We start from the raw sequence: 17,184 nt of genomic DNA, 5'->3' as shown, positions 1-17,184 counted from the left end.
TTCCAAGTTGAAGACCCTAACGTCGACAACCCGGAAGACCACCCCGATGACGACGACCCGGAAGACCACCCCGATGACGACGACGACGACGACGGCGGAGACGACGACGGCTGAGACGACGACGGCGGAGATGACGACACTGGAGACGAAGACCCTGGAGACGACAACATGGAAGACCGAGAAGCAGAAGAACAAGAGGCTGCAGAACAAAGAGCAGAAGAACATTAAGCATAAGACTTAATATCAGAGCAAAAGATATTATCTAAATTATATGCAGAAGAAGACTAAGCAGTGTATGGGGGTGAGTCCGTTCCTCCTCGTGGTGCCCCTGGATAAAGCCTGATGCTGCAGGCCAAACTGAACGCGGACAAATGTAACTTTTGTGACTGGCAGAACGGAAGGTGTAATCTTCCAACTTTTATAGATAACAACTACGGGAATGCCTGTCACAAATGAGAATATGATGAAGAAGTAGAATAGGAAGAATAATAACAGTGGAATAAAAAGAATATGTAGAATAGGAAGAATAATAATAGTTGAAGAAAATGAATATGAAGAATGTAATAAAAAAAAAAATAGGTAGAAGATGAAGAAGAAGATGAATAAGGTGAAGAAGTTGATGTCAAGGATGCTGATGATGATGAAGATGAAAGTGTGGGAAAAGAAAAAAAAAAAAAAGAAAAAAAAGAAGGGGAAGGGCGTGGAATAGTGAAACATCAATATCTGACAAAATAAAAAAAATTTACATACTCAATATCTTTTTCAATCCGAACTTCTTTAAAAAAAAAAAAAAAACATGCTATTCTATTTGATTGGACTAATCCTCATTGCCTTTAATGTCTCCGCCACCTCCCCCATACATCCTACATTATTCTTAGTTGTTTTCCTTCAGGTAGAATGAACCTACAAGGAAAGAAAGGGTTTATTTTAATTCCGATATTTTGGTCCCATTGACTTGCATTGGGATCGGGTATCGGTATCGGCGATATCCGAAATTTTTTGAATATCGGCCGATCCAAACCGATACCGATACTTTCCGATATCGGAAGGTATCGCTCAACACTAGCTGCAACCTATCCACCACAGTATCCACACCAGGACAGTCCGAAGACTCAACCTGCCCTGAAGAGAAACGAGGATGGAAACCAGAATTGCAGAAAAACGGCGAAACCAAAGTAGCCGAGCTGGCCCGATTATTAAGGGCGAACTAAGCCAAAGGCAAAAAGGACACCCAATCATCCTGATCAGCAGAAACAAAGCATCTCAGATATGTTTCCAAGATCTGATTGGTTCGTTCGGTTTGGCCATTTGTCTGAGGATGGAAAGCCGAGGAAAAAGACAAATCAATGCCCATCCTAGCACAAAAGGCTCGCCAAAACCTCGAAACAAACTGAGAACCTCTGTCAGAAACGATGTTCTCCGGAATGCCATGTAAACGAACCACATGCTGGAAAAACAATGGCACCAAATCAGAGGAGGAAGGCAACTTAGACAAGGGTACCAAATGGACCATCTTAGAGAAGCGATCACAAACCACCCAAATGACCGACATCTTTTGAGAGACGGGGAGATCCAAAATAAAATCCATAGAGATATGTGTCCAGGGCCTCTTCGGGACCGGCAAGGGCAAAAGCAACCCACTGGCACGAGAACAGCAGGGCTTAGCCCGAGCACAAATCCCACAGGACTGCACAAACGAACGCACATCCCGCGACAGAGACGGACACCAAAAGGATCTAGCCACCAAATCTCTGGTACCAAAGATTCCAGGATGACCAGCCAACACCGAACAATGAACCTCAGAGATGACTCTACTCGTCCATTTATCAAGGACAAACAGTTTCTCCGCTGGGCAACGGTCAGGTCTATCAGCCTGAAATTTCTGCAGCACCCGCCGCAAATCAGGGGAGATGGCAGACAAAATTACCCCCTCTTTGAGAATACCCGCCGGCTCAGGCAAACCTGGAGAGTCGGGCACAAAACTCCTAGACAGGGCATCCGCCTTCACATTCTTAGAGCCCGGAAGGTACGAAACCACAAAGTCAAAACAGGAGAAAAACAGCGACCAATGAGCCTGTCTAGGATTCAACCGTTTGGCAGACTTGAGATAAGTCAAGTTCTTGTGATCAGTCAAGACCACCACGCGATGCTTAGCTCCTTCAAGCCAATGACGCCACTCCTCGAATGCCCACTTCATGGCCAGCAACTCTCGATTGCCAACATCATAATTACGCTCAGCAGGCGAAAACTTCCTGGAAAAGAAGGCACATGGTTTCATCACCGAGCCATCAGAACTTCTTTGCGACAAAACAGCCCCTGCTCCAATCTCAGAAGCATCAACCTCGACCTGGAACGGGAGCGAAACATCTGGCTGGCACAACACAGGGGCAGAAGAAAAACAACGCTTCAACTCCTGAAAAGCTTCCACAGCAGCAGAAGACCAATTGACCACATCAGCACCCTTCTTGGTCAAATCAGTCAACAGTTTAGCAATACTAGAAAAATTATTGATGAAGCGACGATAAAAATTAGCAAAGCCCAGGAACTTTTGCAGACTCTTCAGAGATGTCGGCTGAGTCCAATCATAAATGGCCTGAACTTTAACAGGGTCCATCTCGATAGTAGAAGGGGAAAAAATGAAACCCAAAAATGAAACCTTCTGAACACCAAAGAGACACTTTGACCCCTTCACAAACAAAGAATTCGCACGCAGGACCTGGAACACCATTCTAACCTGCTTCATGTGAGACTCCCAATCATCCGAGAAGACCAAAATATCATCCAAGTATACAATCAGGAATTTATCCAGGTACTCTCGGAAGATGTCATGCATAAAGGACTGAAATACTGATGGAGCATTGGAAAGCCCGAATGGCATAACCAGGTACTCAAAATGGCCCTCGGGCGTATTAAATGCTGTTTTCCATTCATCGCCCTGTTTAATACGCACAAGATTATACGCACCACGAAGATCTATCTTGGTGAACCAACTAGCCCCGTTAATCCGAGCAAACAAATCAGATAGCAGCGGCAAGGGGTACTGAAATTTGACTGTGATTTTATTTAGAAGGCGGTAATCAATACAAGGTCTCAATGAACCATCCTTCTTGGCCACAAAAAAGAACCCTGCTCCCAATGGTGACGACGACGGGCGAATATGACCCTTCTCCAAGGATTCCTTTAAGTAACTCCGCATAGCGGCGTGCTCAGGCACAGACAAATTAAACAGTCGACCTTTAGGAAACTTACTACCAGGAATCAAATCGATAGCACAATCGCAATCCCTATGCGGAGGTAGGGCACTGGACTTGGGCTCATCAAATACATCCCGGCAATCCGACAAGAACTCTGGGACCTCAGAAGGGGTGGATGATGAAATAGACAGAAATGGAACATCACTATGTACCCCCTGACAACCCCAGCTGGACACAGACATAGATTTCCAATCCAATACTGGGTTATGGACTTGTAGCCATGGAAACCCCAACACGACCACATCATGCAGATTATGCAACACCAAAAAGCGAATATCCTCCTGATGCGCAGGCGCCATGCACATGGTCAGTTGGGTCCAGTACTGAGGCTTATTCTTGGCCAAAGGCGTAGCATCAATTCCTCTCAATGGAATAGGATACTGCAAGGGCTCCAAGAAAAACCCACAGCGCCTAGCAAACTTCAAGTCCATCAAATTCAGGGCAGCGCCTGAATCCACAAATGCCATGATAGAATAGGATGACAAAGAGCAGATCAAAGTAACGGACAAAAGAAATTTCGACTGTACCATACCAATGGTGGCAGACCTAGCGAACCGTTTAGTGCGCTTAGGACAATCGGAGATAGCATGAGTGGAATCACCACAGTAAAAACACAGCCCATTCCGACGTCTGTGTTCTTGCCGTTCAGCTCTGGTCAAAGTCCTATCACATTGCATAGGCTCAGGTTTATGCTCAGATAATACTGCCAAATGGTGCACAGTTTTACGCTCACGTAAGCGTCGATCGATCTGAATGGCCAAAGACATAGACTCATTCAGACCAGCAGGCATAGGAAATCCCACCATGACATCCTTAAGGGCTTCAGAGAGACCCTTTCTGAAAATTGCTGCCAGCGCACATTCATTCTATTGAGTGAGCACAGACCACTTCCTAAACTTCTGACAAGATATCTCTACCTCATCCTGACCCTGACACAGAGCCAGCAAATTTTTCTGACCTAGACCTAGACCTAGGATAGGAAAGATAGCTTTGCGGTCAGCACAAAAACCTACAAACAACCACGCAGAGGGCGCAAAAAGACCCTCTGCACCGACTAACGGTACGGAGGTGCTCCCTCTGCGTCCCAGAGCTTCCAGCAAGCAAGACAAACCAATATAGCAAGCTGGACAGAAAAAATAGCAAACAAAAGTAACACAAGCAGAACTTAGCTTATGCAGGTCACAAGAACGATCCAGGAGAGAGCAAGACCAATACTGGAACATTGACTGGAGGCCAGGAACAAAGAACTAGGTGGAGTTAAATAGAGCAGCACCTAACGACTTAACCTCGTCACCTGAGGAAGGAAACTCAGAAGCCGCAGCCCCACTCACATCCACCAGAGGAAGCTCATGGACAGAACAAGCCGAAGTACCACTCATGACCACAGGAGGGAGCTTGACCACAGAATTCACAACAGGTGGCACCATAATAACACCCCGGCAGCAGGCACGCTGTCTGGGTGTTATGTTTGACTCCGATCTCTCCTTCACCTCCCATATACAAGCTCTTTCCCGCTCTTGCCACTTACTCCAAAAGAATATGTCTAGAATCCGCCCTTTTCTCACCATGGAAACAACAAAAGCCCTCATTGTGACCCTGATTCACTCCCACCTGGTCTACTCTAAGCTCTATTAATTGGCCTCCCCCTTACTCGACTTTCCCCTCTCCAGTCCATTCTTAACACAGAAGCCAGGGTCATCCACCTTGCTAATTGGTATTCAGACATGTCCGCTCTTTGCCAGTTATTACACTGGCTGCCCATTCATTATAGGATCCAATTCAAAGTACTTGTTCTCACCCACAAAGCTCTCCACAGTGCGGCACTCCCTTTCATCTCCTCCCTAATTTCTGTCTATCGGCCTAGCCGATCGCTGAGCTCTGTAAACAACTTTCGGCTAACCTCTGCACTAATCCGTACCTCCCACTCCCGACTCCAAGACTTCTCCTGTGCTGTGCCAATCCTCTGGAATGCTCTACCCCAAGAAATTAGGAGCAGCCACAGCTTGCACAGTTTTAGGCGCTCCCTCAAAACACATTTGTTCAGAGCGGCCTACCACGTTCCCTAATTAAGTCATTTTATGTGTAAGTGTGTGTAGCCCACTATCTCCACCTATCCTCCACCCCCTGAAGATGGCTGGACCATCATTGTAAATACATCATTGCAAATACACACCTGTGCTTTGTATCTCCCCCATCTCATTGTAGATTGTAAGCTCTCACGAGCAGGGTTCTTTTACATTGCTTTAATCATTATATTATTATTAACGCGGCTACTTACGACTGTTGTGTTTGAAACTGTTTAACTGTAAAATGCTGTAGAATATGTTGGCGCTATATCAATAAAGATTATCATTATTATTATTATTAGTGTAGTGTAAGTGTGTTACCTAGCGTAGTATCAGTATGTGATGTAGTGTAGTGTCAGCGTGTTATGTAGTGTAGTGTCAGTGTGTTATGTAATGTATTTTCAGTGTTATGTAGTGTAGTGTCAGTGTGTTATGTAGTGTAGTGTCAGTGTTACGTAATGTATTGTCAGTTTGTTACATAGTGCAGTGTCAGTGTGTTATGCAGTGTAGTGTCAGTGTGTTACGTAATGTAGTGTCAGTGTGTTACGTAGTGTAGTGTCAGTGTGTTATGTAGTGTAGTGTCAGTGTGTTACGTAATGTAGTGTCAGTGTGTTACATAGTGTAGTGTCAGTGTGTTATGTAGTGTAGTGTCAGAGTGTTAATATACTCACCTACTGACACTTTCTCTAGTATCCAGCATCGTTCTTCTCTTCTTCTCAGTAACGTCATCCCTCTGCAGACTCTCCGGGTCACTCTATGCTCTGAGTGAGCCGAAGTCTCTTTTGCAATGCAAGTCTATGGATTTTCGTTCTGACACTTCATAGGTTTACATTGTAAAATCCACTACTGGGGCACTGAGAGCGCAGAGCGACCTGCGGAGTCTGAAGAGTGGGGACGTCACTGAGTAGAAGACTGGATCGGCGTTAGATACCGTAGACAATGGCGGTAGGTGAGTGTATTAACACATTCACACTACACAAACATATACAGACTTAGTGACAAAAGTTCATGAGAAGGCTCCTTTATATGAATGGTAAAGTGTAAAATTCTGACCACTTAAAAACTAATTTGTCTAAATTTATTTACGTGGAACAATTTATTGGTCATCTGAAATATAATGTCTCTATAGGGAAAAAATGAAATAGGAGTTACTAATTTCCTAATTTATTACAGAATTGAGTGGGGTGTTAGATGACAAAGTTAAATGTACCCATAAAAGTATGATCAACCTATGGAGGAATAAGTGTTCAACACGCAACTACATTTTAAGGGGAAGATTTTTCTGCTATGTATTGAAGCCTAATAACAAACATACAGAATCAAAGAAAGTCAAATAGAATGTAATGTACTTACGTGAATCTGTGCAGACAATTGCTCTATTCCTTTCAGTGTTTAAAAAACTTGGACGGCTATCAACAAAACTGTGCTGTGTACAGTGCAATGTAAAACACATGTGCACAACATCTGTGACTTAATGATACAAATCCGTGCCATTGTTTTAAAACATTATAATTGCAAACGTGTCTAAGATATTAGACAGTGTAGAGGAGTCATGCATCAAAGGAGTTTCAGTTCTTCATGCATAAAAATAAACCCAGACGGAGTTATGGAGATAAATTTCAACAGTTCTGTTAGAATGTACAATGGTTTATTAGAAAAGCCCTCACTTACTGAAAACAGATTAAACAATGTTTCATGCTTGTGTTGTTTCCAATACCGCTAATGTGTGAGCTGTTTCCTGGGGATGTATGAAAAATATCATACACGATATGTCCTCATTTGTGGTCACAACTGGTGAAAACTGATGTCATCAGATATATTTAGAATGCCATTGCTACTAGTGTCCCGTGTATCATCGATCAATGTACATTTACATAAGTTACACATAATACACGGGTAAGTGCTCATCCCACCAAAAAAAAACAACTACTTCTATGTAGATGTTATTGGGCAATCGCCACACTTCAAACTTGAAACATCTCAAGATGCTTCAATGTCTCAGTTACAGATGATGAAAAGCAATAGAGAGGAAAAGGGAAGTCTGGAATATATACAGGCATGTTTGGAGGCTACATGAACTGTTGAGTGTCTGTGAATACAAAGCTGTCAGATCTCTTTATTTCCACAGGAAATCGGTGTTTCTCTGTGATGAGAAGCGTTGAGACATTACAGTTCTTCTTTAATGTAATTATAGGAACACTCCTGGCAAAAATGGTACTCAGTTCTGGGCCATGACATCTTTACTTGGTGTTTTGTCACCTACTCAATCATGCACCACACCTTAGGTAGAATTCAAGGGGAACTAAGCTTAGTCAAATTCCATCAAAGTTTTCCTTTAAGTGGCATAGAGCCACCCAGACATTGATTTGGTTTTAGGAAAACACATTATGCTTCAATATGACTACCTTAAAGGTACCTTCACACTGACCAACTTCACAACGATATCGCTAGCGATCCGTGACGTTGCAGCGTCCTGGAAAGCGATATCGTTGTGTTTGACACGCAGCAGCGATCAGGATCCTGCTGTGCCATCGTTGGTCTGAGCAGAAAGTCCAGAACTTTATTTCGTCGCTGGATCTCCCGCAGACATCGCTGAATCGGCGTGTGTGACGCCGATTCAGCGATGTCTTCACTGGTAACCAGGGTAAACATCGGGTTACTAAGCAAAGGGCTGTGCTTAGTAACCCGATGTTTACCCTGGTTACTAGTATAAATGTAAAAAAATCAAACACTTCATACTTACATTCCGGTGTCTGTCGCGTCCCTCGGCATTCTGCTTCCCTGCACTGTCAGCGCCGGCCAGCCGTAAAGCAGATTACAGCGGTGACATCACCGCTGTGCTTTATGGCCAGCCGGCGCTCACAGTAAGTGCAGGAAGCACAGCGACGGGGGACAGACACCGGAATGTAAGTATGTAGTGTTTGTTTTTTTTTGTTTTTTTTACATTTACAATGGTAACCAGGGTAAACATCGGGTTACTAAGCGCGGCCCTTCGCTTAGTAACCCGATGTTTACCCTGGTTACCAGGGGACTTCGCATAGTTGGTCGCTCTAGAGCTGTCTGTGTGATAGCTCTCCAGCGATCACACAGCGATGCTGCAGCGATGGGGATCATTGTCTAGATCGCTGCAGCGTCGCTAAATGTGATGGTACCTTTATCCTCAGGATAATGATCAGACTAGGAATGAGACAATTGTGAAGGATTATGCCTTAAAAGCGGGAGAACGGTAAGATGATTCTGTATTTGGACTATTTAGGCAGGACTGCATGGTGGCATCCATTATTTGCAGCCCCACAGGAATAAATATTGTGAAGGAGTAGGCAGAATTTATTTATACTGTACATTATGCCTATGTTGGACCCACTGAGTAATTGGACATGCAAAATGTGTATTTGGGCTGAGGCAAGCATAATCTCCAATTCATTTATTATGTGCAAGAACTGTTTCTAAATTACACACTGTATACAAAATTATTAGGCAAGTAAGTATTTTGATCATATCATCATTGTTTTGTATATTTTTCAACTCCAAGCTGTATGTCATGCCTGCAGGTGATGCACGTGGCTTGTGGATCCACTGTTCCACAGGGCCAGACTTGCCTAGGAAGAGGCGCAGCTAAGCATCCAGCAGGTCTTCACTGGAGCTGCTGATGGGGGAGACAGACTGCGCTGCAGGTAGCCGCCAGGTACCACTCCTAGGCAGGTTCGCTGGCAGAGGGAGAAGTGATCAAGGTGACTAACAAGCAGGTAACAGAAACTGATGGACTGTATGGAAGACTTGAATATTGAAGATGAATTCTTGTTCACACTCGTAAATAACAGGAAACAGATCTGGAGCTGGCCACACTAGGACCAGGGACAACAGAAACACGGACAAACTATACTAGACTAATGGGAACACAGGAAATGGGAATAACTTTAACAGACTAAGGATGGGGGACCTGGCAACATACAGTTGGACTTACCAACACCACTAAAGCACCTCTCTATTGACCTTTTATACAAAATGCCTCCCATCTACTATTGGCCCGGGAGACACCTTGCAAGAGATAACTTTACCTAAATGACTCACAGCTGTTAGCTGGGTGCATTTTACTATGTGACCATGCTGCCCCTTTAAAAGCAAAGGAGTGCACGCCAACAGTACACAGTGAGGCGTGCACAGGGGAGGCGGAGGCAGCTCATGAGGAAATTGCTGCAACCAGAACAGTGAGTAAGCCGGCATTCCCGTATGGTGTGATGAGGAGAACCATGCTGAGGCGCCGGCAGACATTGCACTGTATAAACTTGAATGCCTATTTGTTTAAGAATATCAGATGATGTGTACTTGCATAATGAGGGAGGGTGTGGCCTAAGGATATCAACACCATTTTTCCAGGTGTGCCGAATTATTAGGCAAGTTATTGTCCTTAAGCCAAACAGGCAAAAATAGAGATTTAACTGACTCCAAACATTTCTAAATTGTAACAAACTTTACAAAGGGATGTAGCACTCATGAATTGCTAAGGTGGAAAGGTGTGATCAAGCAAAACCTTTAAAAGTTTTGTTGTAAATAATCGAAAGGGTTACAAAAATGTTGAGAAAAAAAAAGAAAAGAAAAAGATGCAAATTAACTGTAAAAGATTTGAGAAAATCAAACATGAAGTGACCAGGTAACCATTATTCTCTAGTGCTGTCATATTCCAGAACTGCAATGTTTTGGAGTGGCCATCACAAAGCCCTGATCTCAATCCTGTGGAATTATGGGCAAAGCTGAAAAGGCAGGTGCGAGCAATGCAACCTACAAACCTGGATCAGTTACACCAGTATTGTCAGGAGGAATGGGACCAAATTCCGATATCCCAATCGTTTGACCCAAGTCATTCAGTTTAAGGGCAATGGTACCAAATACTAATGAAATGTATGTAAACTTTTGACGTTGTAGTAAGTAATAAAAATACCTTAAAACATTCTCTCTCTCATTATTCTGGCATTTGGCAAATATTAATAATTATGGTAATCCTAATTGACCTAAAAGGTTTATTCTGATTTTATGTCAGATATTGAGAAAAACATGCATATGTGTCTTTTTATATATGTAGAAACAAACAAAGGAAACATGCAAGGCTTCTACAAGAATAAACTAACATCATAACAAAATGATGTTGAAGCCGAATATCTAGGATGTGCAGGACACACTAAAGAGACTACAGCACCACAGAAGAAAAATTAGTGTACTAGTCCAGAAGAATAACAAAATATACATTTTATTAGATATCAATATAAATATACATGGTCCATAAGTGACAACAAAGGCTAAAAATGGCAAACACATGAAAACTGTCCAATGGAGACCGGAGCGGAACAGACCCTGTACCACGCCGTCACCCATGGGGAGGGTGGTGACGGCGTGGTGCAGCGTCCACTATTCATTACCACTGGGTATGTAACACTGCATGTATTTTTCATCTATACACTTTGTTGCTCGTGTCTATATGGGATTTCAATATTGTTTTGTACCCCTGATGTAATAGGACATTATCCTCTGGGCAACATTGCAGATACTATTATGAGTAGTGAGATGTATGTTCCGCTCCGGTCTCCATTGGGCAGTTTTCATGTGTTTTCATGTGTCATGTGCCAATTTTAGCCTTTGTTGTCACTTATGGACCATGTATATTTATATTGATATCTAAGAAAATTCATATTTTATTATTCTTCTGGACTAGTACACTAATTTTTCATCTGTGATGCTTTTTTATATATGTGTACGTAAACTTCTAGTTTCACCTGCTTATTGTATGTACAGTATATCATAGCAGTATGCAGCCTATTTCTAAACTAAAACAAACTTTTTAACAGGCAAAAACCTATAGTTTGTATTTTAAAGCATTTATATTTGTCCAGGTTTCTGTACAATTCTGTTTTAATAGGTGAACTAAGCTTTCTTCAATACAAAAGGCAATATTTATGATACTTAATCAATTTCCTGAACATTTGTTTTTTCTAGAACTGTGGAATGTTACTCTACATTGCTAAGAAAGAAAGAGCCCAGAAGTTGAGATTAATAACAGACTATAACACTTACTGCAGATTGAAACCCTTGGATATTTGGAGTCAGAACTGGATAGTGTACCCCGCTAAAGATCTTTATGCCTTGCATGACTTGCGTGTGATCTGACATCTGAAACAGAGAAAAACACTTGCTTGAGAGACAAAGTATTGATAATTCAGTTTTACAATATACAATAAGGAAAAATTAAGAACGATCAAAATTGGTGCATAAACCAGCAGGCCATGATGCCAGAAATCATTTTCCCCAGTTGATGGTAAAGTCAGAAAGAATACCAAATAAATTCATAATACACGTGGCTTTTATTAAAGTATTAATAAAAATGTCCTAAGAGTAACAAGGTGCCCTCTGCATATAATGCATTGCTTTGATGTAGATAACAATGATGTAAAGCCAATTACTGTATTTGGGACTTGCATGAAAACTGCAAGTTGCTCTATTGTTAGCGAAAAGAATAGGAGCGGTAAGGGGCATCCCTGACTTGTCCCTCTATCTAGATGGATTGCCTCGATCTCAGCTTTGGCAGAAATTTATAATACTTTGACCCATGATCTATAGTCTGAGCCAAAGCCCATTCTAGCCAAAGTAGACCATGGATATGGCCATTCTATACTAACAAAAGCCTAGCAGGATCAAGAGATGCACCCGCTTTAGGCTGAGATCCTGCTGATGGTAACTGTTTTTTAGGATACAACCTTTGTATAATAACTGCCATAGACACATCAGGCATTAACCTAGCCTGGTGTGATCACCACAAAGAGCTTATTGGTCAGTAATTTTGATAGTATTTTAATGTTTACTGGCAGCAATGAAGTAGTCCTGTGAGAATCTAAACGTTGAGGGGTTTTATTTGGTTTAGGGAATCACAACTTTCCATCATTGATTGGGGTAATGTATCCTTCCACAGAGCAGTATTAAATACTTCCTGAAACTGAGTTAGTAATTAGTGATCATATGTTTGAGTCGCCGTGGCTGCATGCGCCACGGCGACTCAAACATAGTATTCGAGCATGCTGAAGACACTACGTTAGCACACAAGCATGCTTGGCTAACACCTTAACCAAACACGCTCGCTCATCACTATTAGTAATGTCTCTCTGTTAAACTTAAACATCTCAGATCAGCTGGCAACCTATCTGCGCTAGTGATTTATCATTTGCCGTAAAGTAAAGTGCCTTTTCAAGCTGCTCCAATATCAGTAGAGAATCCAAGAGTGCCGCATATCATACCAACAACCAGGGTAGAGTAAGCGGATCCTTCCAAGTGCTCTTCTGTAGGCTGTAATGTGGAGGTATATTATTTGGTGTTGAGGTTAGTAATGTCCCATGCAGGTCCTTAAGCTTTTGAATCGACCAATGGCACTAAACGACTTGTTTTCTGATGGGAGATCATTGAATAGACTGTTTTCACAGACAGACCATGCTTCAGATGCACATTAAATGATCTGTAAAAAATTATTCAATGCAGATAGGCTGCCATTATCCTCATCAGCACTAGTCTTGTTTATATAGGATGATTTACTGCGGAGAACAATGATTTTTTTTGTGCTGCATTTTTCTCACTCATCAGCGTGTTTCAACTCAAAGATTATTGTGAGATGTGCATCTTTAAGAATGATAGTGAAATAAACCTTCACTAACTGTAATCAGCAAGTGGCCAACCAGTTGCCCCTGTTCAAACTACCGCTGTTTGAAGAAGAATCTGGTCCACAGTAAGGCCAGGGTCACATTACCATATTTCCTTTCTGAGAAAATTGGTTTGATTATGCTAATCACTCTCTAAACAGACTTTGATCAGAATTTGATCACAGTGTGATCCAATTTTCTCGGATGTGGAGAAGATAGACAAAAAAAAAATTCTCCATCTGTTCCATACTGTCAGTCCGTGACAATTGTTTTGCACTTGGATGTCATTCAAGTGAGGTCCAATTTTTGTGTAAAATGGAAAGAAATCCCAGCATTCACGTGTAGAATAATTGCCTATTTAATCCAGCGAAATCCAAAAAATCAGGCGTTTCAGCCCATCCCAGACTTTTGTAAATAGCCTGGGATGCGCTGAAACAGCTGATTGTTTGGATTTCAATGGATGAAATTAGTAATTATTGTACACGAGTGCCGGGATTTCTTTCCATTTTTCCATTTCTCTTCATGTGCACTACCATCACTTCTTTTGATAGACCCAATTACTTGTTTGATCAATTGTTTTCAGATTTACAGATGCAAATTGTGTATGCTGCGATTATTTCCTGGGACAGACTTGGTCCAAGGAAAAACTGGACATATGCACGGCCCCATAGACTAACATTGGTCCTAGTGCGATCCAATGTTTTGTCGTATTCACTCAGACTGAAAATACCGCACAAACCCTTACTCACTTGACCGGCCACTGAGCATATTTTAACTATTTTGGCCTTATCTGAGGAATCTTTTACATAACCCTCATATGCCTCTTCTGCTGCACAAATAAATACTTATTCTAGTTTTCTAGATGAGCTTTTTACCCTTCTTACCTCTTTAATCAATCAAAATGCTTTCATATCATTCTAGAATTCTAAAACTATAAACAGAAATGTACATTCTCCCAAAATCCTCACAACCTTAACAGTTTAGTTCTGAAGACTTTTATGGTTCAGATGACACTGTATAATCATGTACTGTTTTGAAATCATTCCTACAAGTGGATTTATTTTTTATATGATGTTACATTTATTTACATGAGATTGTCCCTTTTTACCACAGTTTAAACAGACTTCACTTATGTTCTGTAACAAAAAATACCATCTTTAATTGTACATACTGTAATAAAGGAATAATGACTTGAAATGCCTTAGAATGCACTTTACAATCTATATATATAATTGTCTAAGGTCCACTTCCGTCTGTTTGTCTGTCACAGAAATCCTGCGTAGCTGATTGGTCGCAGCCGGCTGGGCGCGACCAATCAGCGACAAGCACAGTCTGGCCGCAAATTGGCCCCTCCCTACTCCACTCCAGTCAGTCCTCCTCCATACTCTCCCCCAGTCAGTGCCCACATAGCGTTTTAGCAGTCCGTTAAATGGACTGCGTTACACCGCGGCATATTGCGGTGTAATGTAGTCCGCTAACTCTGCCATTAACCCTGTTACTGGGCGCATCGCCAATGCATGCCATACTGGGCATGCGCTAGCGATTTGCCGCCATTCTGTGAAGGACCCGGAAACGCTGCCTGCAGCATTTCCGGGTCCGTCACCGCTTTTGACAAGTGTGACCAACTTTTTAATATTGATGCTGCTTATACAGCATCAATAGTAAAAACATATAATGTTAAAAATAATAAAAAATGTAAAAAATCGTGCTATTCTCACCTTCCGGCGTCCCCGGCAGCTAAACCCGCTCCTCGCGATGCTCCGGTCCCAGCAATCCTTTGCGGTAATGACCCAAGATGATAGCGACAGGTGCAGTCATGGCCCGGCTGGCCGCGACCAATCAGCGACAGGCGCAGTCCATCCACAAATTGGCGCGGGATTTAAATCACGCTTTGCTGATTGGTCGCGCCCGGCCGGCCGTGACCAATCAGCGGCATTGGCGCGGGATTTAAACACCACTTCACTGATTGGTCGCGCACTGTGTTTAAATCCCGTGCTAATATCGCTGATTGGTAGCAGCCGGGCACGACCAATCAGTGAAGCGTGGTTGAAATCCCGCACCAATTCACGGCCGGACTGTGCCTGTCGGTGATTGGCGCAGGGTTTAAACACCTACAATACCCGATGCGTTAGAATCGGGCCACCATCTAGAATACTTTATATTTATTGTATAATATATGGTAGAAGGTGTCAGATTGACAGTAGTAACATATTGCTTTTTCCTATTTTAACCACTGGATGGCATTGTGATAATATAACACAACGTGCGCCTTCTAGATGTGCAGTAGGTAATCACACTGCTTAGTAAAGTACAATTCAGGTCGTCAACATTCGTAAAAAGATTGCAAGAATAAAAAACAATTCTTAAATGTTTAAGATAATTTGCAAATTTATCAATAACTTTTTTTATTTTTCTATAGACACAGTTATGACTTCTTGAGTCTTTTAGTCTTTTTGGGTCAAGTTGTAGTTTTCTTATGACACTTTTAGGTAAATAATTATTTTTAATTCATGTCTTCATTTTTTTTTTCCTTTTTTGTAGAAGAGATAAACAAAAAATAGCATTTCACACTTTCTTTATATATATTTTTTTACAGAAACCACACTGCAGGATAATAATGATATAGCTTTAGAGCATATATGGATACGATTGCAGTGATACCTAATTTATATCATTTTTTTATGTTTTACTACTTTTGCACAAAAAAATTCCTACTTAACAAATGTCACACAAAAAGGTTACAAATTTACTCCAGCAAGGAGGTGGAGTTAAGGGGAATCGGTCATGTGAAAAAATGCTATTAAGGCCGAGGTCACACTACAACGTAATACGGACGAGTGCTAAGCGATAAAAAAATCGCACAGCACTCGGACCAATGTTAATCTATGGGGCAGCTCCCATCATCCGTTTTTTTCTCAACCGTATTATACTTGCGAGTGAAATCGTAGCATGCTGCGATTGTCCGCGTACCTCAGCCGAGAAACGCCAATGCAAGTCTATGGGTGCGAGAAAAAAAATCGCACAGCACACGGACCATGCGTGTGATTTGCGAGAAATTCTCAAGAATTGGGCAGGTGGCAGGAAAGGCTCAGCCATTTTTTGCTCATTTTGCAAGTATGTGAGAAAATTTCACCATACGGATGACACATGGATACTTTTTTTTAGAAAAAAGCGCATCCTGGCATTGCACATAGATGACATACGGATCACCATACAGAGAACATTTGTGCGATTCTCGGCAGACAAAATCGGACACATTTTTTATACATTGTGTGTGACTCCAACCTAATATGCAGATATAATCTTTATTTTTATTTATTTATTTATTTTTATATAGCGCTAGCATATTCCGCAGCGCTTTACAGTTTGCACATATTATCATCGCTGTCCCAGATGGGGTTCACAATCTAAATTCCCTATCAGTATGTCTTTGGAATGTGGGAGGAAACCGGAGTGCCCGGAGGAAACCCATGCAAATACGGGCAGAACATACAAACTCCTTGCAGATGTTGTCATTGGGGGATTTGAACCCAGGACTCCAGCACTTGCAGATGTAAAGTCAATCTGTAGGCTAATAGCTTTCTGAAGTCCTGCAGCTGCTGCAATGAGAGCTCTGCTAATGGGAGGAAATGAAGAATTGTAATTCTTCCGGCAGCTTCCGGCTTTCAGTCATAGAGATGCACCTGGTGTGGCTTCTGTCACTGCTCAGTACATAGTAACAGGCGGCTGTAACATGTGCTAAGCCGGCTGTTACAGCTGCCTCTTACTATGCTGTCAGCAGGGACTGAAGTTGCGTCAGCTGCACCTTAATGACTGAAAGTTGTAGGCTGGCAAAAGGATTAAAGATAATTTCCTCCTGGCAGCCGGGTTTTAAGTACAGCAGCTTCACGCCTTCGGAATGCTATTAACCTGCAGGTTAACGTTATATCTACGGATTAATAGCGTTTTTTCACATGACTGATTCCCCATATTTCCAGGTTAATAGCGTGTTCTTTAAAAGTGGAAAAGCTACTTTAGACAGAAGTGTTATTTCTATTTATTAAGCTTATTTATGTTCATTAATTCCACAGTGCTTTAGAGTTACTGTCATCGCTGTTTTCATTGGGGCTAACGACTTAAGTTTCCTATCAGTATGTCTTTGGAGTGTGGGAGGAGACCAGAATACCTGGAGGAAACTCACACAAAAAT

General features: G+C 42.0%; 1 protein-coding gene across 1 annotated transcript in view; it reads right to left on the bottom strand.

Annotated features, from left to right (window-relative positions):
• HMGCLL1 (3-hydroxy-3-methylglutaryl-CoA lyase like 1) overlaps positions 1-17,184 on the bottom strand; it is a 203,940-nt gene that overhangs the window by 118,181 nt on the left and 68,575 nt on the right. Inside the window, exon 5 of the mRNA XM_069768019.1 lies at positions 11,387-11,482. Within this exon, the coding sequence (XP_069624120.1) occupies positions 11,387-11,482 (96 nt within the window). The remainder of the gene's footprint in view (positions 1-11,386; positions 11,483-17,184) is intronic.

This window comes from Ranitomeya imitator, chromosome 5 (assembly GCF_032444005.1).
Source record: "Ranitomeya imitator isolate aRanImi1 chromosome 5, aRanImi1.pri, whole genome shotgun sequence".
NCBI classification, from domain to species: domain Eukaryota; kingdom Metazoa; phylum Chordata; class Amphibia; order Anura; family Dendrobatidae; genus Ranitomeya; species Ranitomeya imitator.
The sequence above is the reverse complement of the archived record's forward strand: the minus strand, read 5'-3'. Positions and strand labels throughout refer to the sequence as shown.